This window comes from Oncorhynchus nerka, linkage group LG15 (assembly GCF_034236695.1).
Source record: "Oncorhynchus nerka isolate Pitt River linkage group LG15, Oner_Uvic_2.0, whole genome shotgun sequence".
Classification (NCBI taxonomy): Eukaryota; Metazoa; Chordata; class Actinopteri; order Salmoniformes; family Salmonidae; genus Oncorhynchus; species Oncorhynchus nerka.
Genome location: NC_088410.1, coordinates 34912443 through 34935873, shown reverse-complemented (window position 1 = coordinate 34935873; position 23431 = coordinate 34912443). Strand labels below are relative to the sequence as shown.

At 45.1% G+C, this 23431-nt stretch overlaps 1 protein-coding gene across 13 annotated transcripts in view; it reads right to left on the bottom strand.

Annotated features, from left to right (window-relative positions):
- The window catches only part of LOC115142534 (trafficking kinesin-binding protein 1-like), a 42601-nt gene that overhangs the window by 9219 nt on the left and 9951 nt on the right, over nt 1-23431 (bottom strand). For 11 of the 13 annotated variants that reach the window (XM_029682059.2, XM_029682063.2, XM_029682060.2 and 8 more), the window contains 2 exons: nt 20561-20902; nt 20072-20263 (listed from right to left, as the gene is read on the bottom strand). In XM_029682059.2, the coding sequence (XP_029537919.1) occupies nt 20072-20263; nt 20561-20621 (253 nt within the window). In that variant the 5' untranslated portion in view covers nt 20622-20902. Of the gene's footprint in view, nt 1-4879; nt 5477-20071; nt 20264-20560; nt 20903-23431 lie in introns of those variants that run through there. The other 2 variants (XM_029682064.2, XM_029682065.2) reach the window with 2 other exon arrangements.

The window sequence follows — 23431 nt, the reverse complement described above, 5'->3', positions numbered from 1 at the left end:
TGGGCCGGATCTACTGTATGCCTACAGTCATTAATCCTTTCAACCCTTTAAGAAAATAGTGTGTGTCCTTGTTTAGAGGTGATGGGGGTCTGCAGCGTGGGGAAAAAAGAGATATAGGGAGAAACAGAGAATGAAATAAAAGGAGAACGAGAGAAAGAAAGAGTGAGAGAGAAAGAGAAATAACATTTTGTTCTAGGATACTGAGACCGGTCCACAGAAGCGGGTGGTGGTTGAGTTGGATCCAACGGCTTCCCGCAGCACTGGGCACGGGCACTAGCTGACTGCAGCTACAATGCCAACCTAACCCCTGCAACAGACAGAGCTGCTACTTATGCACCAAAAGAAGTGCCAATACGTTGCAGGTCATTTGTTTAATCGCTGAGTCTACAATGATACATTCCTACAGTTCAGTATATCATAAAGACAAACCCTAATTGTGTTCTTTATTAAGACGAACATTCTGTAAAATACCCCGGAATAGCCTAATCTGGACAATCAGTTTGATCAGGTAGCCTACCATTTTCAATGGTAGAGCAGAGCAAGGGTGTCCAGTTTTCAATAATAAAATTACATAGGGTCAGTTATCCATGTGGCTAAGTAAGTATAGCTTCCTAAAACACTGTCGTCCTAACTGGGATAGGCGAACTGCTAATGTTCCCATCTGAAACTACAATTAAAATAGCTTCCTCCATAGAACAAAAGGCACATTTTCTAATATGGCGAGGCCTACTTCAATTAAAGTAACTTCCTAGAACAAAGACTAATTATAAAATCGGGCCACTACAATTGAAATAGCTCTATCCATGTAACAATTCCTAATTGTACTATTATCAAAATAGATTCATCCATAGAACTTAAAATCCAATGGTTATATGGTAATTTACATGGAGTACATACTTATGCTAATGCTAAATCCCCATTTAGCTTCCCCAATAGCTTCTCAATCTTTACAAGCTTATAGACTGGACTACTTTCCAGACAAGAAAAGGGTATTTAGTTCAACCACACTGCAGACAGAACATTGTGTTGGACTATCAAGAAGAACTAATGCTGAATTTGTATCTAGATGTTAACTTATTTTCTTAATTTATTTTCACAGTGTCAAGCTTTATTGATTTCTTTGGAAAGAAAATGTTTCAAGAATGATGAAATCTGAGTGGACTATCCCTTTTAAAGCTATGCCACAGTACAGTAGTTGATTGACTGTCTGTGAGCAATACATACTGTACTATATTACCCACTAAGACCACACTATCCTAGCTCAATGTACCCTAACCGAGAGGGTTCAGAGTGGATCCTGTACAGTACATAGGAGCCTACAGGATCAACAGGGATCCATAGGGATCAATCCAACAAGCTCAACTCTGTCCTCTGTCAGTCTGATTCTCGCATCACTACAGACGTTACCATAAATAAGCCTTTCTCCCAATCTTCTTGGAACGTCCATTCTGAGGCATTAGGCTACTAATACAGGGCAGGCCATTGTATGGGCCTGGGACAGATTGCAGAAACTTGCACGTGACATCACAATACCTACGTCTTCCTGCCCTGATCCGTTTAGCTGTGTGGTGCAGGTGTCAGGGAGAAAGAGACAGCCAGTACAACAATGTCCTGCCTAGAGGGTCATTGAGGCCTACTATGAGTGCTTTAAGGCAGTAAAGAGCCAGTGAATCTCAATATTGAACTTGGGTCTATAAACATTAAAACCCAATTGACTATTTGGTCTGAAATATTAGACCTCTACGTAATCTATTAAATATATTAGACGTCATCAAATATATCCAGCCTCTAGCTATACATAATTTATGATTACATCATTAGCCTAGTTAATTCCACGTAATACTAAATGACGACAAGGGAGATAAGAAATCATAATTTGTGGCAGAAACTGCACCCAGGTTAAAGTTTCTGCCCGTCTGTGGTGTAGGCAGCCCTGAGGACATCATCATCAAATCCCTTGAGTAGCAGTGCCTACAGATTACAGCTGGACTGTACTTGTGTAATGAAATATTATAAATCATCCAATTTTATTTAGCCATTGTGTAACCGTCATGTAACGCCAGAGATTTTCTAGAAAAGTCTGTTCGTTTTCTGGGTCTGTGCCAGCATCTATGCCAGTGTCGCAGTGCACTGACAGAAAAGGTGCCAGCCAGCCAGCACGCTGCCCGTTCAGACAAAGGACCAAATGGAGGCTGAAAAGAAAGACATTCTCTAGCTGAAATAGGCCACTTCTTAGAAACTATATATCAGTGTGTCAAACCAGGGTGCCCCTTTAATCTGCAAGTCAAACCCTTGATAGTGTACAGTAATTTCTGATCTATATTGCAAAGAATCGATCTAGAATATTCTGAGGTAGAATGAATAATCTGCCGTATTCTTATTTCATATACTCAGTATTATACTGTAGTAGTATCATTCTAGATTTTTTTCTATTGTATGTTTGTTTATGCCATATGTAACTCTGTGTTGTTGTTTGTGTGGCACTGCTTTGCTTTATCTTGGCCAGGTCGCAGTTGTAAATGAGAACTTGTTCTCAACTAGCCTACCTGGTTAAATGTTTTATTTTACCTTTATTTAACTAGGCAAGTCAGTTAAGAACAAATTCTTATTTTCAATGATGGCCTAGGAACAGTGGGTTAACTGCCTGTTCAGGGGCAGAACATTTATATTACATTTACATTTAAGTCATTTAGCAGACGCTCTTATCCAGAGCGACTTACAAATTGGTGCATTCACCTTATGACATCCAGTGGAACAGCCACTTTACAATAGTGCATCTAAATATTTTAAGGGGGGTGAGAAGGATTACTTTATCCTATCCTAGGTATTCCTTAAAGAGGTGGGGTTTCAGGTGTCTCCGGAAGGTGGTGATTGACTCCGCTGTCCTGGCGTCGTGAGGGAGTTTGTTCCACCATTGGGGGGCCAGAGCAGCGAACAGTTTTGACTGGGCTGAGCGGGAACTGTACTTCCTCAGTGGTAGGGAGGCGAGCAGGCCAGAGGTGGATGAACGCAGTGCCCTTGTTTGGGTGTAGGGCCTGATCAGAGCCTGGAGGTACTGAGGTGCCGTTCCCCTCACAGCTCCGTAGGCAAGCACCATGGTCTTGTAGCGGATGCGAGCTTCAACTGGAAGCCAGTGGAGAGAGCGGAGGAGCGGGGTGACGTGAGAGAACTTGGGAAGGTTGAACACCAGACGGGCTGCGGCGTTCTGGATGAGTTGTAGGGGTTTAATGGCACAGGCAGGGAGCCCAGCCAACAGCGAGTTGCAGTAATCCAGACGGGAGATGACAAGTGCCTGGATTAGGACCTGCGCCGCTTCCTGTGTGAGGCAGGGTCGTACTCTGCGGATGTTGTAGAGCATGAACCTACAGGAACGGGCAAAACGACAAATAAAAGGTGAAATAAAATTATACACTCGGTGGCCAGTTTATTCGGTACACCCATCTAGTACAAAGTCGGACCCCCCTTTGCCTCCAGAACAGACTGAATTCTTTGGGGAATAGACATGTTACTCAGTTGGTATCAAGGGACCTAAAGTGTGCCAGGGAAACATTCCCCACCCCATTACACCACCAGCCTGTACCGTTGACACCAGGCAGGATGAGGTCATGGGCTCATGCTGCTTACGCCAAATCCTGACTCAGCATGACGCAACAGGAACCGGGATTCGTCAGAACAGGCAACATTTTTCCACTCCTCAATTGTCCAGTGTTGGTGATCACGTGCCCACTGGAGCCGCTTCTTCTTGTTTTTACCTGATAGGAGTGGAACCTGATGTGCTCATCTGCTGCAATAGCCCATCCCGACAAGGACCGACGAGTTGTGTGTCCCAAGGTACTGGAACCAGCACCGACGATCATGCCACGCTCAAAGTTGCTTAGGTCACTTGTTTTGCCCATTCTAACATTCAACCGAACAGAAACGGAATGTCTCCATGCCTGCTTTATATAGCAAGCCACGGCCACGTGACTCACTGTCCGTAGGAGAACCATTTTCGCGAACGGGGACTGGCCACTAAGTGTATAATATACTGTAACCCAGCATATGGAATATTGCTAGAGGCACGGAGTGAAGACAATTAACTAGGGTGTGAATCTAGGGCATCATCATGATACCTGCCACATTGAAGGACCATAACAGAATAGCATGGTCAGCATGACCAGCTTGTCATTTCATCAATTTAGGGCATGAATTGAAAATTCTATTAAATTTCCATGTTCCATGTTTTTGACCTTCATATTGAGTCCTAAAAGTCCACAAACCTTTTCCAGCCAGTCTGTCTACTGCAGCCCAAAGTCAACGACACTCAAAAGGCACAGAGACAATACACCACAGAAAACACTGCTGCTGCTGACGGAAAACACACAAACTGCTGCTAAGAACACACACTGTGGCACAGTGACCTTCACACTCAATGGGGAGAACTGCAAGCTCAGTATACCTGGCAGCCCCTGTTCACTGGAGGTAAGTTACACATTTGGCATATGTGACTTCAATGACTCAAAAGTAGAGACACAGATCAGGCTACAGTTATTCATATACACACATACAGCCAGTCAATAACCTAACCATGTGTTACTGCATGTGAATGAAATCACAGCTGAAAGAACCATTCATACAACAAATAATTAATGCATAAGCACCTTCCCAGCCATACCGTCACTCACTTAGCTTGACTGTAACCTGCACAGATTCTACAATATGTTAACAGCACAGCAACACTGCCAACAAGACAGATTTATGGCTGCAGAATCCCCCTGATCGCCTGCAACTCCCTCCTTTTCCCCTCTCTCAACCTCCTCCATTGCTCCCTCGATCCTTGCTCCTCTCCCAATCACTCTCTCTTCTCTGTCCGTCTCTCATCCTCCCTTTACCCCCTCACCTTGCATCAGTTCCCTGCACAGAATCTCCTTATTGTGTGGCTTTCCTCCGTCCTCCACCTCCTCTTCTTCCTCCTCCTGGCTCCCGTGGCCGCTCTCCTTCTCTTCCTCCTCCTCCTCGGAAGCAGAGGAGCTCCACACCTCCATGGTGACCGGACAGAAGCTCTCTTCCATCGATCCTTCTGTTATATTGCTCTATTTATTCTTGTTCTTCTGTTCCCCGTTTCAGCTCTACGTTCCAATCAGCCGATGCTCCGTGGCGCGTTCAAAACAGCATCCTCCTCTGTGTGTCCCTGTGACTGTGTGGGTATGTGTTACGTGTGTGAGAGGAGACTGAGCTGTCCTTAGTGTTAATATGTAATCCCTCTGACTGGGAGGTCCATCTGCCGTCACCCTCTTGCTTATATCGACCTGGCCACACTGGACTGTGGGAACGCAGAAAGAGAAGGAGCGGTGTCGGAGGTAGTTTGAGACCAGAACGATGCATAAAAGCTAAAATAGATCATATCCAACTTTGCCTAAGAACTATACATATAGAAATGCAAGTCTTTAATATAAAACACAATGCAAAATTATAATCTGGTTTAGCGAGAGAATGCGCTTAGTCCCGGCATCCCCGTGAGGCAGAGTGAGATGGTACGCTCCAGCCAAGGCCATGACTGTTATCTTCCTGCACACATAATATTGGTGCAGACTGAGCCACACCCCCTTCTAGAGGGAGAGGGATGCAACACTGATACTGTACAAACAGACTGGGATTGTAAATCGACTGTTGATGTTTGTGTGGACTGTTGCTGTTTGTATGGAGAGAGGATAGGTGTCTGAGAGGGAAAGTAGTATATGAATTGACGTCAAGCTGGGTTTTCAGCAGGGCCTCTCAATTTACTGAGCTCTTTAGTATGTTAGCACAAACCTCACATGCACAGTAAAATAATGCAAACACAATAGTGAATGTACAAACTGGAGAGATGCCCATTGTTTTCATGTTTTGCAAATAATGGTCTGTATTGACAGAGTTAAAATAAAGTAATCCCAAAGTACTAAAGCTGCTTATTTCACATCAACTGATATGTGGAAAAACAATATATCAGATATATGCCAGGTATGCTTTATTGACATATAACAACTTTGTATAGGGAAAAACACATCCCTGAAGTCTAGCCTTCATCACCACCAACCATCATCATCCCTTCATCCACCCAGTGCCCTCCCTGTTGCTACCCTGGCACTCAAGTGTTCTCTCCCAATCAAATATTAACCTCCCCTTCATAAATGTTTCACCCGCAGACGGTTTCTTTCAGGTCGAGTGCGGCACGCAAGGGGCGGCTGGGACACAACTTTCACAGTCTCCCCCTTCTCTTTTCCTTTCGCTCTTTACCCCCCCCCATCCCGTTTCATCCCCCTATCCACGTTGCTTTCCTACCAGGGTTGTGTACACAGCACCCCAACACGGCGCATTAACCAGCCAAGACAAAATGGAGGCTGCCAGCTCCCTAAAAATAATCAGCCTATCCAATACAAGTGGACTTCCTTACCCTTCCAAACCTAACTGATTAATTCAGTTAACAGAAACCGGTCGCTGATACAATAGGATTTGTTGAGTCACAGTATTAGAAAGACAATGGAAAGTTAGCCATCTTGGCCCTAGCTTAATCTAAAGAAGGCTACAGTGCAGAATATACACGGTCGGGCCCTTTGTCTCCAATAAAAAGTGCACCAAACCAAAGCTCATTAAAAGCCGTGTAGTAGTAAAGTTTGTTAACATTTTCCTCACATTATCTATGACAAAGCTGACGTTTTTGCCAAGGCATGAAATAACACGTACCGTAAGCACTAAGCAGTCATAATTAGCTGACTCATTTGACACAGTCATGACTATGCCAACCTAGCCATTGTTTTGTTTTTGTATTGTTTTTTTTATTGAATATTTAAAAAACATACAATATACTGGCAGTGAAGCTCAAGCTCAACAACTACATCACATTAGTCATCTAACAGACTCCCATCCAGAGAGACACACAGAAGCAATCAGGGTCAACGCCCTGCTCAAGGGCACGTCGACAGATCTCCCACAAGGTCAAAAATGGGGACCTGAACCAGTGATCCATCAGCCACCGGCCCAAGCCGTCCTCCCCCACGGTTCCCCAAGAACTGCCCCTCAACCATCTGGGAGCCCCCACACAGTCCCACACCCCAGCCTAGCCATTATTAGAGTGCATAAAATAGCACTGCAAGCAACCTGACAATGTTATATTGACATAAAATGATGTCAGTTATCATGACTTATGTAATATCATACTAATAACAGTGGAAGGATCAAGTAAAGTGTTACCAAGAGCTGCTATTCATGGACAAATTCATTCTGCCTCTGCAGATATGGACAAAAACATAAGTTGCTAGTCAATATTGACACAAGAAACCACTTTGCACTGATATCACTTCCTTGCAATCAACCAATGGAACGCAGTTCACAGTTCAATATTTAACTAAGATGAAAGAACACACCCTTAGAGGTCAATGGCCAAATAGTTTTATGGGCGCCTACGGTTTCCGTGGAAACACAGTATGAGCAAAACAACACCATAAGCTCCATATCACTGATCAGATAAAGAGAGACTGAACCAGTGTAAAGTACACTATGAAGTGGTCACATAGCAAGCGTCGATCAACAACGACATATGAAGAGTGGAATCAGTCACGTTTTGCTCTTTGACGTGGTCAGCCGTCCAGCGCAACGGCAAAACACAAAGGTTGCATCTGAAATGTCACCCTACTCCCTGTCTAATGCCCTACTTTTGAACAGAGCCCGGGTCAAAAGTAGTGCACTACATAGGGAATAGGATGCCATTTCAGACGCAACCAGAGATAGGGGTTAACTCCCTTTCAGGTGGGTCTATTTACTTACATGGGCATCCACCCATATCCTTACCAGCTCTGTTAAGACTGTAAGCTGTACCGGTATTTCAAGCAACAGAGCCAGACACAAAAGGACTACTTACTAATACGTCTGTAACTGGAAGGAAGTTGAATCTTTAAAAAAAAAAGGGTGGCAGAGAAGGAGAGAGAGTCTTTGACATGGAGGAAAAGAAGCCAGGAGACAGAAGGTGCATGAAAGAACCTGGAAATAACAGAGAAAAGGGAGTAAGAGAAACATACTGAATTGGTATAAAAGAGACAGCTAGAGGAGGGTAGAAAGTGAGAGAAGCAGTGAATGGGTCAACCCACAGACGGAACTGAGAACAAAAACAGGAGCGAGGGAACAGATTTTGATCAGAACAGGTGTGTACCAATGTAGATTGCCAGAAGAGGGACACCCAAATAAGAGCTTTACAGAAGTTTAGGGCACGTGCCGCGTGCTAAGGAGCTAATGTCAACACGGGATCAGGCATAAGACACAGCTGTGTGTCAGCTGACTGGCTGTGTACCCGTCTGTCCTGTGCTCTGCAAAGAAGACAGAGTGAAAGGAGGGTACAGCCTATCCTGCCTTATAAAGGAGTACGCCATGCAATCATATGGGATATTGCAACTCTGGCACGGACTGTACCCCCCAGCCCAAAGCAGCTTGAATGAAAGGAGGGTACAGCCTATCCTGCCTTATGGGGGATTATTCTCACTATCTTATTGGAATCTGGCAACCCTCGTATCCCTGGCACAGTACCCCCAGTTACGATTGACTTGAGTAAAAGAGAGTACAGTCTATCCTGTCTTACATGGGAACCAACATGGCAATGTACCCCTAGTCACGATCGGCTTGAGTGTAGGGTTGGGACAATACCAGCCTTGCGATACTCGTTAGTATCTTGGCAAGAAAACAAAACACAAAGCGGATGTAACTTCTTTAGGGAAACAGTCCTAATGTTGGAAACAAACATCATATATCACCAGGCTGTCCCATTGAGGTAAAAAAAAAACACAAAAAAAACAGGGGAGACCTGGCCAAAATGTTCAACCAATCTTAAACGTCCGTCTATATTTGAGACCATCGACTTGCTTTAACATGAATTAACCTCTTCAGGATGTCTCTCTCAAGAATTACACCAAAGGCCACAAATACACACTGTTTACACGGCAAACCCAATCTCTGAGCTTTCAACCTGTCACCATTCCGACACCTCTTTGGCCTTGACTATGCTCACAGACAGATCATTAAAATATACACTACTGATGGGTTGCTAAGACGACCAAGTCCTACACAGTGACGAGAGTACGGTCAGTGTCGCCGTGATGTCGGAAGAGCAGTCAGTGCTCGGGACCAAGCCCTTTGTAAAGGCTACTGTTAAAGTCAGTCCTGGACTGGAGGTGCAGAAGGAAACTGATTGTAGCTAACAGGCTAATCAGTTTAGTGGCATTTGGCATCTGTGGCCCCAAGCAACAGGGGAAGGGATGTGGCTAGAGGATTAGACACCTCCCCTAAAGTCACCAGAGGGAGGGGGGAGGAGCAGAGGGAGGGGGAAGGATCTTCTGTTAGCTCCTCTACTAAACAGACCATACATACGTGTACTACTGTACTGTATTGATAAATGGAGATGCTGATATAATAGTGTCCCGTTAACGTCATTATGACAGTGGAGTAGCATTGTAACAGTCAGTAGCATGATGATGTTGAGTGTTGGATTTGGGTAAACTGAGTGTTTGTTGTGTTAGATTGAGGGATAAAGTATGCAGGAGTCCATGTACCAAATCAACTGTTTCTTCCTAGAATCAGACTATGATCTTGTGACTATGATCAATTTCACCCATATCTATCTCTAGCTCATATTTTAGCATTTACCTTTATAACATTACCCCATTAAAACGATCACAATATTGCTGAAAAAACATTTACAAATCTCATTACATTTGTTTTTCCACGTCTACGTAGGAGAGTCAAGCGAAAACACTTTGTTGAAAGGACAATTGAAACAGATATCATCTTTAGCCAGACCTTAACTCGGAATCTGCGTCAGACCTCAGATTTACAGTTCAAGATAAACTAGCAGGAGTTTACCATGGTCATTATATACGGTACTCCCTGTTGTCAACATGCTACCAACCAAGCCCTTTGGACCCATACCACCCCATCCAACCAAGAATTTTGTCACCACTATGTGTGATTCTATTATGAGGGTATTTTCAAGTGTGACTTAAAGACACCAGCATAAATTGGTCCAATATCAGATATATTATTGCAGGACAAATTGCTACATTCAGTCTTCTCTTGTGGACACTACTAATGCTTACACTGTGTATTGAGATACAGTGTCTTGCGAAAGTATTCACCCCCCCTTGGAATTTTGGGGGTTTTGTATCATTTGAATTACACAACATGCCTACCACTTTGAAGATGCCTACCACAGAAAAAATATTTTTTATTGTGAAACAAACAAGAAATAAGACAAAAAACTGAAAACTTGAGCGTGCATAACTATTCACCCCCCAAAGTCAATACTTTGTAGAGCCACCTTTTGCAGAAATTACAGCTGCAAGTCTCTTGAGAAATGTCTCTATAAGCTTGGCACATCTAGCCACTGGGATTTTAGCCCATTCTTCAAGGCAAAACTGCTCCAGCTCCTTCAAGTTGGATGAGTTCCTGCTGGTGTACAGCAATCTTTAAGTCATACCACAGATTCTCAATTGGATTGAGGTCTGGGCTTTGACTAGGCCATTCCAAGACATTTAAATGTTTCCCCTTAAACCACTCGAGTGTTGCTTTAGCAGTATGCTTAGGGTCCTTGTCCTGCTGGAAGGTGAACCTCCATCCCAGTCTCAAATCTCTGGAAGACTGAAACAGGTTTCCATCAAGAATTTCCCTGTATTTAGTGCCATCCATCATTCCTTCAGTTCTGACCAGTTTCCCAGTCCCTGCTGATGAAAAACATCCCCACAGCATGATTCTGCCACCATCATGGTGTTCTCGGGGTGATGTGAGGTGTTGGGTGTGCGCTAAACATAGCGTTTTCCTTAATGACCAAAAGCTACATTTGAGTCTCATCTGACCAGAGTACCTTCTTCCATATGTTTGGGGAGTCTCCCACATTCCTTTTGGCGAATACCAAACGTGTTTGCTTATTTTCTTTCTTTAAGCAATGGCTTTTTACTGGCCACTCTTCCGTAAAGCCCAGCTCTGTGGGGTGTATGGCTTAAAGTGGTCCTATGGACAGATACTCCCATCTCCGCTATGGAGCTTTGAAGTTCCTTCGGGGTTATCTTTGGTCTCTTTGTTGCCTCTCTGATTAATGCCCTCCTTGCATGGTCTGTGAGTTTTGGTGGGCGGCCCCCTCTTGGCAGGTTTGTTGTGGTGTCATATTCTTTACATTTTTTAATAATAGATTTAATGGTGGGATGTTCAAAGTTTCAGATATTTTTTATAACCCAATCCTGATCTGTACTTCTCCACAACTTTGTCCCTGACCAGTTTGGAGAGCTCCTTGGTCTTCATAGTGTTGCTTGCTTGGTGGTGGCCCTTGCTTAGTGGTGTTGCAGACTCTGGGGCCTTTCAGAACAGGTGTATATATACTTAGATCATGTGACACTTAGATTGCACACAGGTGGACTTTATTTAACTAATTCTGTGACTTCTGAAGGTAATTGGTTGCACTAGATCTCATTTAGGGGCTTCATAGCAAATGGGGTGAATACATACAGTGGGGCAAAAAGTATTTAGTCAGCCACCAATTGTGCAAGTTCTCCCACTTAAAAATATGAGAGAGACCTGTAATTTTCATCATAGGTACACGTCAACAAATCACATTGTAGGATTTTTAATGAATTTATTTGCAAATTATGGTGGAAAATAAGTATTTGGTCACCTACAAACAAGCAAGATTTCTGTCTCTCACAGACCTGTACCTTCTTCTTTAAGAGGCTCCTCTGTCCTTCACTCGTTACCTGTATTAATGGCACCTGTTTGAACTTGTTATCAGTATAAAAGACACCTGTCCACAACCTCAAACAGTCACACTCCAAACTCCACTATGGCCAAGACCAAAGAGCTGTCAAAGGACACCAGAAACAAAATTGTAGACCTGCACCAGGCTGGGAAGACTGAATCTGCAATAGGTAAGCAGCTTGGTGTGAAGAAATCAACTGTGGGAGCAATTATTAGGAAATGGAAGACATACAAGACCACTGATAATCTCCCTCGTTCTGGGGCTCCAAGCAAGATCTCACCCCGTGGGGTCAAAATGATCACAAGAACGGTGAGCAAAAATCCCAGAACCACACGGGGGTACCTAGTGAATGACCTGCAGAGAGCTGGGACCAAAGTAACTAAGCCTACCATCAGTAACACACTACGCCGCCAGGGACTCAAATCCTGCAGTGCCAGACGTGTCCCCCTGCTTAAGCCAGTACATGTCCAGGCCCGTCTGAAGATTGCTAGAGAGCATTTGGATGATCCAGAAGAAAATCGGGAGAATGTCATATGGTCAGATGAAACCAAAATATAACTTTTTGGTAAAAACTCAATTCGTCGTGTTTGGAGGACAAAGAATGCTGAGTTGCATCCAAAGAACACCATACCTACTGTGAAGCATGGGGGTTGAAACATCATGCTTTGGGGCTGTTTTTCTGCAAAGGGACCAGGACGACTGATCCGTGTAAAGGAAATAATGAATGGGGCCATGTATCGTGAGATTTTGAGTGAAAACCTCCTTCCATCAGCAAGGGCATTGAAGATGAAACGTGGTTGGGTCTTTCAGCATGACAATGATCCCAAAAACACCACCCGGGCAACAAAGGAGTGGCTTCGTAAGAAGCATTTCAAGGTCCTGGAGTGGCCTAGCCAGTCTCCAGATCTCAACCCCATAGAAAATCTTTGGAGGGAGATGAAAGTCCGTGTTGCCCAGCAACAGCCCCAAAACATCACTGCTCTAGAGGAGATCTGCATGGAGGAATCGGCCAAAATACCAGCAACAGTGTTTGAAAACTTTGTGAAGACTTACAGAAAACGTTTGACCTCTGTCATTGCCAACAAAGGGTATATAACAAAGTATTGAGATAAACTTTTGTTATTGACCAAATACTTATTTTCCACCATAATTTGCAAATAAATTCATTAAAAATCCTACAATGTGATTTTCTGGATTTTTTTCACTCATTTTGTCTGTCATAGTTGAAGTGTACATATGATGAAAATTACAGGCCTCTCTCATCTTTTTAAGTGGGAGAACTTGCACAATTGGTGGCTGACTAAATACTTTTTTGCCCCACTGTATGCACGCACCACTTTTCCGTGTTTTTTTTTATTTTTTGAAACAAGTAATTTTTTAAATTTCACTTCACCAATTGACTATTTTGTGTATGTTCATTACATGAAATCCAAATAAAAATAAATGTAAATTACAGGTTGTAATGAAACAAAATAGGATAAACGCCAAGGGGGTGAATACTTCTGCAAGGCATTGTATCTTATTTCTTCCAATTGTATTTGTCTTACAGGCAAGGAGTCAGACCACAAGCTCTTTAGATCCACACCATATGGATGACCTGATAATGGCAAAAGAGAGAGAGATTATCCTATCAATGTTATACTATAAAGTCCAGTGATTAAAGGATATGTGTAATCTGTGAAAAAGTTTCCATTTACCAATTACAAAGCATATGTGAGGGGTCAATTCACAGTAGGACTTTAAGATGGAATTGCTGTAGGCTAAAACATTGCCTATAAAACACTATGGGCTGTTCAATTCCGTTCCTGGAGGGCCGAAACATTTGTTTTTTTGTTTCTACTTAGTAGTTAATTGCACTCACCTGGTGTCCCAGGTCTAAATTAGTCCCTAATTGGAAAGAGAGGACGCAAAACAGAAGTGTTTTGGCCCTCCAGGACCAGAATTGAATAGCCCTGCGACATTCAGTACATATTCAACTGAGGAATAAGTCATGTATTGACTTAATCTTACCAGGTTAGGACACTAGATAGTGGACAGCATGTTTTCAACCCTGAAATATAAAGACACGCCTCCACAGTGGTACATGCAATAGCTTTGGGAGTCGGTAGCCCTGGTCCTGAATGCCACAGGTACAGTACATCAAGTTGTGTATGTTTAAGCATCAGTTCCTGTAAGGGCTGAAAGTAGAACTAATTTCTTCCCGGTATGGGACCTCCTATATGTGCATCCATTTGAGTGTGTCCCCAAAAAATGTATGGGCCTAAAACATAGAATTAAATATAGAATCCCAATCAATTTAATATGATCTCTGTGGGCCTAGTCATAAAGATTTGTAATTTTACTCGAAAAATGTATGACCTTTTATTGTGGCATAAACACAACCAGTCATGATGTTTTGATCTGATTGTCAAACAATGACTTCAAAGCTGGGGGCTTATTTCTTTTTTAATGAGGCATACAAAGTATACAGTATGTTATGGTGTCGGGTGCATTTTCCTGGCATGGTTTAGATCCACTTGTAGAATCTATGCAGAGGCACGTTGAAGCTGTTCTGGCAACTTGTGGTGGCCCAAACCATTTTAAGACACTTTATGTTGGGTGTTTCATTTATTTTGGCAGTTAGATGTATGGCTTGTGATCAAATTTAATCCACATTTATTGTTTAGAAACTATTGATCCTCTTTGGCTAAATTATGCTCTCTGTTGTATTTTGAACATTGAGAGTTGTCTCCTGTGGTTGGATAAAATAAATAATAATAATGTAACGGTTTTCTATTGGTGAAGGAGAGTCGGACCAAAATGCAGCGTGTAGATTGTGATCCATGTTTAATGAAAAACACACGTAAACACGAATCAATACAAAAAACAATAAACGTAACGAAAACCGAAACAGCCTAAACTGGTGCAAACTAACAGTAGATAGTTACAAGGACACTAAGGACAACTAAGGACAATCACCCACAATACAACCCTAGAATATGGCTGCCTAAATATGGTTCCCAATCAGAGACAACGATAACCACCTGCCTCTGATTGAGAACCACTCCAGACAGCCATAGACTTTCCTAGAACACCCTACTAAGCTACAATCCCACTAACATACACACCAAAACCCCCAGACAAAACACACCATAATACAAAAACTCCATGCCACACCCTGGCCTGACCCAATACATAAAGATAAACACAAAATACTTCGACCAGGGCGTGACAGAACCCCCCCCCCCCCCCTCCTAAGGTGCGGACTCCCGAACGCACCTCAAAACAAATAGGGAGGGTCCGGGTGGGCGTCTGTCCATGGTGGCGGTTCCGGTGCGGGACGTGGACCCCACTCAATAAATGTCTCAGTCCCCTCTCCTCGCGTCCCTGGATAGTCCACCCTCGCCGCCGACCATGGCCTAGTAGTCCTCACCCAGAACCCCACTGGACTGAGGAGCAGATCGGGACTGAAGGACAGCTCGGGACTGAGGCAGCTCGGGAGTGAGAGAAAGCTCGGGAGTGAGAGAAAGCTCGGGAGTGAGAGAAAGCTCGGGAGTGAGAGAAAGCTCGGGAGTGAGAGGAAGCTCAGGAGTGAGAGGAAGCTCAGGCAGGTAGATAGATCCACCAGATCCTGGCTGGCTGGTGGTCTCAGCAGATCCTGGCTGACTGGCAGATCCTGGCTGACTGGTGCTACTGGCAGATCCTGGCCGACTGGCACATCTGGAAGATCCTGGCTGACTGGCAGATCCTGGCTGACTGGCAGATCTGGAAGAGTCTGGTTGACTGGCAGATCTGGAAGAGTCTGGCTGACTGGCAGATCTGGAAGAGTCTGGCTGACTGGCAGATCTGGAAGAGTCTGGCTGACTGGCAGATCTGGAAGAATCTGGCTGACTGGCAGATCTGGAAGAATCTGGCTGACTGGCAGATCTGGAAGATCCTGGCTGACTGGCAGATCCTGGCCGACTGGCGGATCCTGGCTGACTGGTGCTACTGGCAGATCCTGGCCGACTGGCACTTCTGGCGGATCCTGGCTGACTGGCACTTCTGGCGGATCCTGGCTGATTGGCACTTCTGGCGGATCCTGGCAGACTGGTGGATCCTGGCCGACTGGCACTTCTGGCGGATCCTGGCTGACTAGTGGATCTAACTGATCCTGACAGACTGGCGACGCTGGGCAGACTGGCGGCGCTGGGCAGACTGGCGGCGCTGGGCAGACTGGGAGCACTGGCGGCGCTGGGCAGACTGGCGGCGCTGGGCAGACTGGCGGCGCTGGGCAGACTGGCGGCGCTGGGCAGGCAGACTGGCGGCGCTGGGCAGACTGGCGGCGCTGGGCAAACTGGCGGCGCTGGGCAGACTGGGAGCACTGGTGACGCTGGGCAGACTGGCGACGCTGGGCAGACTGGCGATGCTGGGCAGACTGGCGGCGCTGGGCAGACTGGTAGCACTGGCGGCGCTGGGCAGACTGACAGCTCTGGATGCTTCATGCAGGCCGACAGCTCCGGCTGCGCTGAACAGAGGAGTACTGGTGCCTCTGGAATGAGGGGCTCTGGCGCCTCTGGCATGAGGGGCGGTAGCTCTGACAGCGCCGGACAGGCAGGAAGCTCCGGCAGCGGCGCCGGACAGGCGGGACGCTCCGGCAGCGGCGCCGGACAGGCGGGAGGCTCCGGCAGCGCTGGACAGGTGGGACACACTGTAGGCCTGATGCGTGGTGCTGGCACTGGTGGTAATGAACCGAGGACACGCACAGGAAGCCTGGTGCGGGGAGCTGCTACCGGAGGGCTGGGGTGTGGAGGTGGTACTGGATAGACCGGACCGTGCAGGCGCACTGGAGCTCTTGAGCACCGAGCCTGCCCAACCTTACCTGGCTCGATGCCCACTCTAGCCCGGCCGATACGAGGAGCTGGAATATACCGCACCGGGCTATGCACCCGCACTGGGGACACCGTGCGCACCACTGCATAACAAGGTGCCTGCCCGGTCTCTCTCTAGCCCCCCGGTAACCACAGGAAGTTAGCGTAGGTCTCCTACCTAGCGTAGCCATACTCCCTGTGAGCCCCCCCCAATACATTTTTGGGGCTGATTCTCAGGCTTCCTTGCCAACCGTGTTCCCTCATATCGCCGGCTCCTCTCTCCGGCTGCCTCTGCTCTCCTCGCTGCCTCCACCTGTTCCCATGGAAGGCGATCCCTTCCCGCCAGGATCTCCTCCCATGTGTAGCAACCCTTGCCATCCAATATCTCGTCCCATGTCCAATCCTCATTGCGCCGCTGTTGCTGCCTTTGCTGCTTCTCCTGTGGCTCCTGCCTGTTGACACGCTGCTTGGTCCTGTGGTGGGTGATTCTGTAACGGTTTTCTATTGGTGAAGGAGAGTCGGACCAAAATGCAGCGTGTAGATTGCGATCCATGTTTAATGAAAAACACACGTAAACACGAATCAATACAAAAAACAATAAACGTAACGAAAACCGAAACAGCCTAAACTGGTGCAAACTAACAGTAGCTAGTTACAAGGACACTAAGGACAATCACCCACAATACAACCAAAGAATATGGCTGCCTAAATATGGTTCCCAATCAGAGACAACGATAACCACCTGCCTCTGATTGAGAACCACTCCAGACAGCCATAGACTTTCCTAGAACACCCTACTAAGCTACAATCCCACTAACATACACACCAAAACCCCCAGACAAAACACACCACAATACAAAAACTCCATGCCACACCCTGGCCTGACCCAATACATAAAGATAAACACAAAATACTTAGACCAGGGCGTGACAAATAATACAATTTGTTTTACCTCTTGGGCTTCCAACAGGCTTGGGCCAAGCCCCTGACTCACACAATTGACCAGTAAAATTGATTTATTATGCAATTATTATTATTTTTAAGTTTATTAAATCAGTCCCCAGTTACCCACATGGGCCCCCTACCTCCTCCCCTCATCTGACGATTAACAGGGCAGCAGGAGCAGGCTGTGTACACTCATTGACAGCGGGCTTCTGAGTCCTCCTGTGGTTGGCGGTTGCAGTAAAAAGAAAGATGGAGTGCATTCGGAAAGTATTCAGACCCTCAACTTTTTCCACATTTTATTACGTTACAGACTCTTCTCTGCAGAAGAGAAGCTCTCAAGCTCTCAGGTTGGATGGGGATTGTCGCTGCACAGCTATTTTCATGTTTCTCCAGAGATGTTCGATCGAGTTCAAGACCCGGGCTCTGGCTGGGCCACTCAAGGACATTCAGAGACTTGTCCCAAAGCCACTCCTGCGTTGTCTTGGCTGTGTGCTTAGGGTCGTTGTCCTGTTGGAAGGTGAACCTTCGCCCCGGTCAGGTCCTGAGCACTCTGGAGCAGGTTTTCATCTCTGTGCTTTGCTCCGTTCCTCTTTCCTGACTAGTCTCCCAGTCCCTGCCTCTGAAAAACATTCCCACAGCATGATGCTGCCACCACCATGCTTCACCGTAGGGATGGTGTCAGGTTTCCTCCAGACAAGACGCTTGGCATTCAGGACAAAGAGTTCAATCTTGGTTTCATCAGACCAGAGAATCTTGTTTCTCTCATGGTCCGAGAGTCTTAGGTGCCTTTTGGCAAACTCCAAGTGGACTGCCGTGTGCCTTTTACTGAGGACTGGCTTCCCTTTCCATAAGGTTCTCCCATCTCTACAGAGGAACTCTGGAGCGCTGTCAGAGTGACCATCGGATTCTTGGTCAGTTCCCTTGGATAAAATAAATAATAATAATACAATTTATTTTTCCTCTTGGGCTTCCAACGGGCTTGGGCCCAGCCCCTGACTCACACAATTGACCAGTAACATTGATTTATTATGCATTTAAAACATTTAAAAAAAAAGTTTATTAATCAGTTAACCAATCAAGACAGGGCTCCCCAGTTACCCATGTGGGCCCCCTACCTCCTTCTCCTCCCCACCATCTGACGATTAACAGGGCAGCAGGAGCAGGCTGTGTGCACTCATTGACAGCGGGCTTCTGAGTCCTCCTGTGGTTGAGGAAAACATTCCCTGACCAAGGCCCTTCTCCCCAATTGCTCAGTTTTGCCAGGCGGCCAGCTGTAGGAAGAGTCTTGGTGGTTGCAAACATCATCCATCTAAGAATGATGTTCTTAGTGACCTTTAATGCTGCAGACATTTTTTGGTACCATTCACCAGATATGTGCCTTGACATAATCCTGTCTCAGAGCTTTACGGGCAATTTCTTCGACCTCATAGCTTGATTTTTGCTCTGACATGAACTGTCAACTGTGAGACCTTATATAGACAGGTGTGTGCCTTTCCAAATCATGGCCAATCAATTGAATTGACCACAGGTGGACTCCAATCAAGTTGAAGGAACATCTCAAAGATGATCAATGGAAACAGGATGCACATGAGCTCAATTTTGAGTCTCATAGCAAAGGGTCTGAATACTTTCGTGAATAAGGTATTTATGTTTTTTATGTTTTATACATTTGCTAAACTTTCTACAACCTGTTTTTGCTTCGTCATTATGGGATATTGTGTGTAGATTGATGAGGAAAACATTTTTAAAATCAATTTTAGAATAAGGCTGTAACGTAATAACATTTCAAAAAAGGGAAGGGGTCTGAATGCACCGTATATATATATTTTTTAAACACATTTTTAAAATATTTTTTTGCTACCTCTTGGGCCCCCCACAGTCCTAGGCCCAGGGGCATCAGTCCCTGTAAACCCCTGCATTAATCCAGCCCTGCTTCAAAGGGCTGTTTTACTAGACTACCTGTGCATGTTCAGCCACTGGCAACATATTTCCAGCCTCCAAACAGTGGTGCATTGAAAGAGACATCTGTTACACAAAACATCAAAAAGTATTATGACATTTGGCGATTGTCAAAAGGGCCCGAATGGAAGTGTCCACTGCTGTCCAAGTATGTCTCGGTGTCAGCCACTCATCTCTGCCTTGGCAAAATGTCTGTGTTTTCGTCAAATCACATCGCAATTTGGAGCGTAGGCTATACCAGACATTTTCAAGTTCATCTGCGAATTGTTCTTGCCTCTGATATGCAGCAATGATAAATAATGGTGTAATATAGGAGAGACAGGGGGACCTGATCCTAGATCAGCACTCCTACTCTAAAACCCTTTATGAATACAAGCTCCAATTTAGATCTAGGAGACCAGGTAGGTGCTTTCACTCAAGCCAGCTGCACCACATGAGTCAACTCATCATTGGATTTAAGTGGTTGATTCCCTCCAAGCTAAGTTGGTGAAGTGATTAACTAGTAAAACAGGTGCGGTACTTTTGGCACTCCAGTACCAGAGTTGCCTTCTCCTGTGTTAGATGCCTAGCGTGGACAGAGTGGTGAACTTACAGAAGTACTTGAGTGTCTCTTCTATCTGGTCGTGTGTGAGTCCCAGGGCAACCTCCGGGGGCAGCAGAGGAGTGTGGAGCCAGTCGTCGTGGTCGTACCCAAACATGCAGTCTGCCCGCAGAGTGTAGTTAGGCAGTCCCTCAGACAGCAGGCTCACTATCTCTACCTCACTATCGCCACCTGAACAAAGTTCTGACAGTAGGGAGGGAGGGAGGGAGGGAGGGAGGGGGTGTATGAGGGTGTGGCAAGGGAGATATGGAAGAACAAAGAGACAGCATTCATCACATTGGATTGAGTGTTCTGAAATCTCCAAGTCTCTGCTGCCCCCCTGAGGCACTGACTGGATGGAGTTCCCATCTAATGTCCCCTGCATTGGTTCTAAGAGACACATCTTCCCACTAGCTTCTAACAAGTGCTGTCCAACATGAAAGTGAACCCCTTCTCTAATTCCCTACAACCCATCTGCTACATTCATTTACTGTGACCTACCAGTGAGGGTGGACACATCATGGCTTCCCCTATCCACTCTTTCCAGGAGGTCGCACTCCATATTAAGGCCCTCATAAAGGGGCAGGGTCTCCTCATCGAGGCCCCCGGACGCCTCCCCCCTATAAAGGGAGAGGGTCAACAGGGGGTCCAGTGGGGAGTGTGCGGGCCAGAAGAAGTGATGAGGAGGAGATGGAGAGGGATGAGGGTGGGACAGCTTGACTGGGGCCGGGGTGTTCAGGGTGAGGGTGGAGGACTCAGGGTTGGTCTCTGTGAGTGACTGAGGCCCCCTGGTGGATCAGGGAGAAACAGCAGGCTGATCGCACATCTGGTACCAGGGCTGGTCTGAGAGAGGAAGAGAGAAAAAATATATATAGTGTTGCTAGGTTTCCATCCAATTGGCAACAGATTTTCATGCAAATATTCAAAAAATCTGCATAAAAACACTATGCGCATTTTCCCACCAGAGATGCGTTTCCATCAAATTGACTTGTTGCAGATGAAAGGTGTGTGATGACGTAATGCACATCAAAATACATTTTGCAGTTAAGTTCCCATGTACTGAATAAAAGTTAAATGGGTTTCCATCGCATTTTCAACTACATTGACGGGTTTATCACAACAACAAAAAATTGCGTGACATAAGCGCATGTGCCAACTCTGGTATTGGCACGTGCTCTCCAGCCAACAGCGTAGATACAGTAGGCTACTGTATCTACGACAAAAGTGCAAGATTATTTTTTATTTGTCAAACGGCAGTCAAGCATTGATGACCATGTCACCAGAATGAGACCTTTGGGTATTTATTGGAAAGGAGCATCAAGTTCATCACCTTGCACTTTCACCACCCTGTGAAGTTCATCATAATGTATTTAAATTTGTAGCCTAATAAACTCCATGTGTGACTCCAAGTTACCTTTGACATTACGATTATTATATTCATATTTGCATAAAAGAGCTTCCAATGACATTTTACACATAATTCATATTGCAGACACAAAATGATCCTACCTAGTTTATTTTTGTAAAGTTTTACTGAAACATTTTCTGTTTCCATCAGTCTTTTTTGATCTGACATGTACTTTACTCGCATAAAAAGGTTGGATGGAAACCTGGTTAGAAAGATGAATTCAAACCGACCATCTTTAATTCACCAACATCATAGTCTTTTACGTTTTTAGTGCGGAACGGCATAACATTAAATGCCGTTTGAACATGGGAATGCCATCAAATGCGAATGTATCAAGAAAACTCTCATCCCTTTACTGAAATGTATTTCACCCGTTTTTCCAGGTGAGACACTGAAATGATTCTCTCGTTTTCTATAACAGCCTGGTGAAAAGACATACAGATTTCGGTCACTTTTAAGGACCAGTTGAAAATAAATTTACTTCAGACACTTGAACCACAAATTTACAAGCATCTTAATCTTATTAAAGCCATGTACAGTGCCATGTATGCTCCAATTGTCTCACTAGGCCTTTCCCCTTTTCAGGGTCAGAAAGCTAGAGTTACCCTAGCTACACACAGATCACGTTACAACCGGCGCACAACACACCACCTTATGACGTTTAAACCAACACAGTTACTAAACAAATCTTGACGAGGCACAATAAATAGTGCTGTACATTCCAACTGGGACTGCGTGCTAAAGGCTTGCTGTAACCTGTATTATAGTATTAGGAGTAAAATGCTAATTCATACCGTTTACAAAAGCAAAGAGAAACATGAGTGTCCCTCTTTGTAAGGCATATCAATTCATCTACATGTCTGCCAGGAAATGCTGGGGGGGGGGGGGGGGGGTTCAGGACATTCTAACAATGTCCTAATTGTCACATCCAGTTTTATTGTCATATTGTGGTTGTTAGTGTTTGGATACATCAGACATAGGCAATATCAAGGTCAGTGGTAAAGGACAGTGGATATCATACAATACGTTAGCTATGCATTGCAGTCTGAGTCAAGGACATATTATATATATAGATATATATTTACCTTGTTTTACCTTTATTTTACTAGGCAAGTCAGTTAAGAACAAATTCTTATTTTCAATGACGGCCTAGGAACTGCCTGTTCAGGGGCAGAACGACAGATTTTGTACCTTGTCAGCTCGGGATTTGAACTTGCAACCTTTCGGTTACTAGTCCAACGCTCTAACCACTAGGCTACCCTGCCGCCCCAATGAGGACTATTTGGTTAACAAAGCACTGACCGTGCATGTGGGTAGACAAAACATGTGACAAACGCATGCACGCGCACGACGGTAGCCTAGTGGTTACAGCGTTGGACTAGTAACCGAAAGGTTGCAAGATCGAATCCCTGAGCTGACAAGGTACAAATCTGTCGTTCCCCTGAACAAGGCAGTTAAACCACTGTTCCTAGGCCGTCATTGAAAATAAGAATTTGTTATTAACTGACTTGCCTACTTAAATAAAGGTTACATTAAAAAAAATATATTAACTCAGCTGTGTGCAGCTCGCCACACACCCACTCAAGAGACAGATGAGAATGACACTCTCCTCCTCCTTCCTCCCCCTCTCCAACCTCCTTAATTAACTGAGTGTATTGCTCTGGTCACTCCTGCCAAATCCATCCATCCACTCCCTCCACGTACAGCTGTCAGAGGGAGCAGCAGGGTCGTATACATACAGCAGGGTCGTATACATACTCTAGGTCTGGCTTTTACTGTATCCACCCCCACCACCATGATGATTAATGTCTGGTAGTCCTGTAGCATGTCGTGTCTATTGACAAGAATGATAAGTAGTACTTGTGTTTTCACTAGGATGCTAAATATCATGTTATTATACAATTATAAAATGTCTTATTCCCACTTCTTAAATGACAAATTAAAAAATAGAGGGGAATCAATTG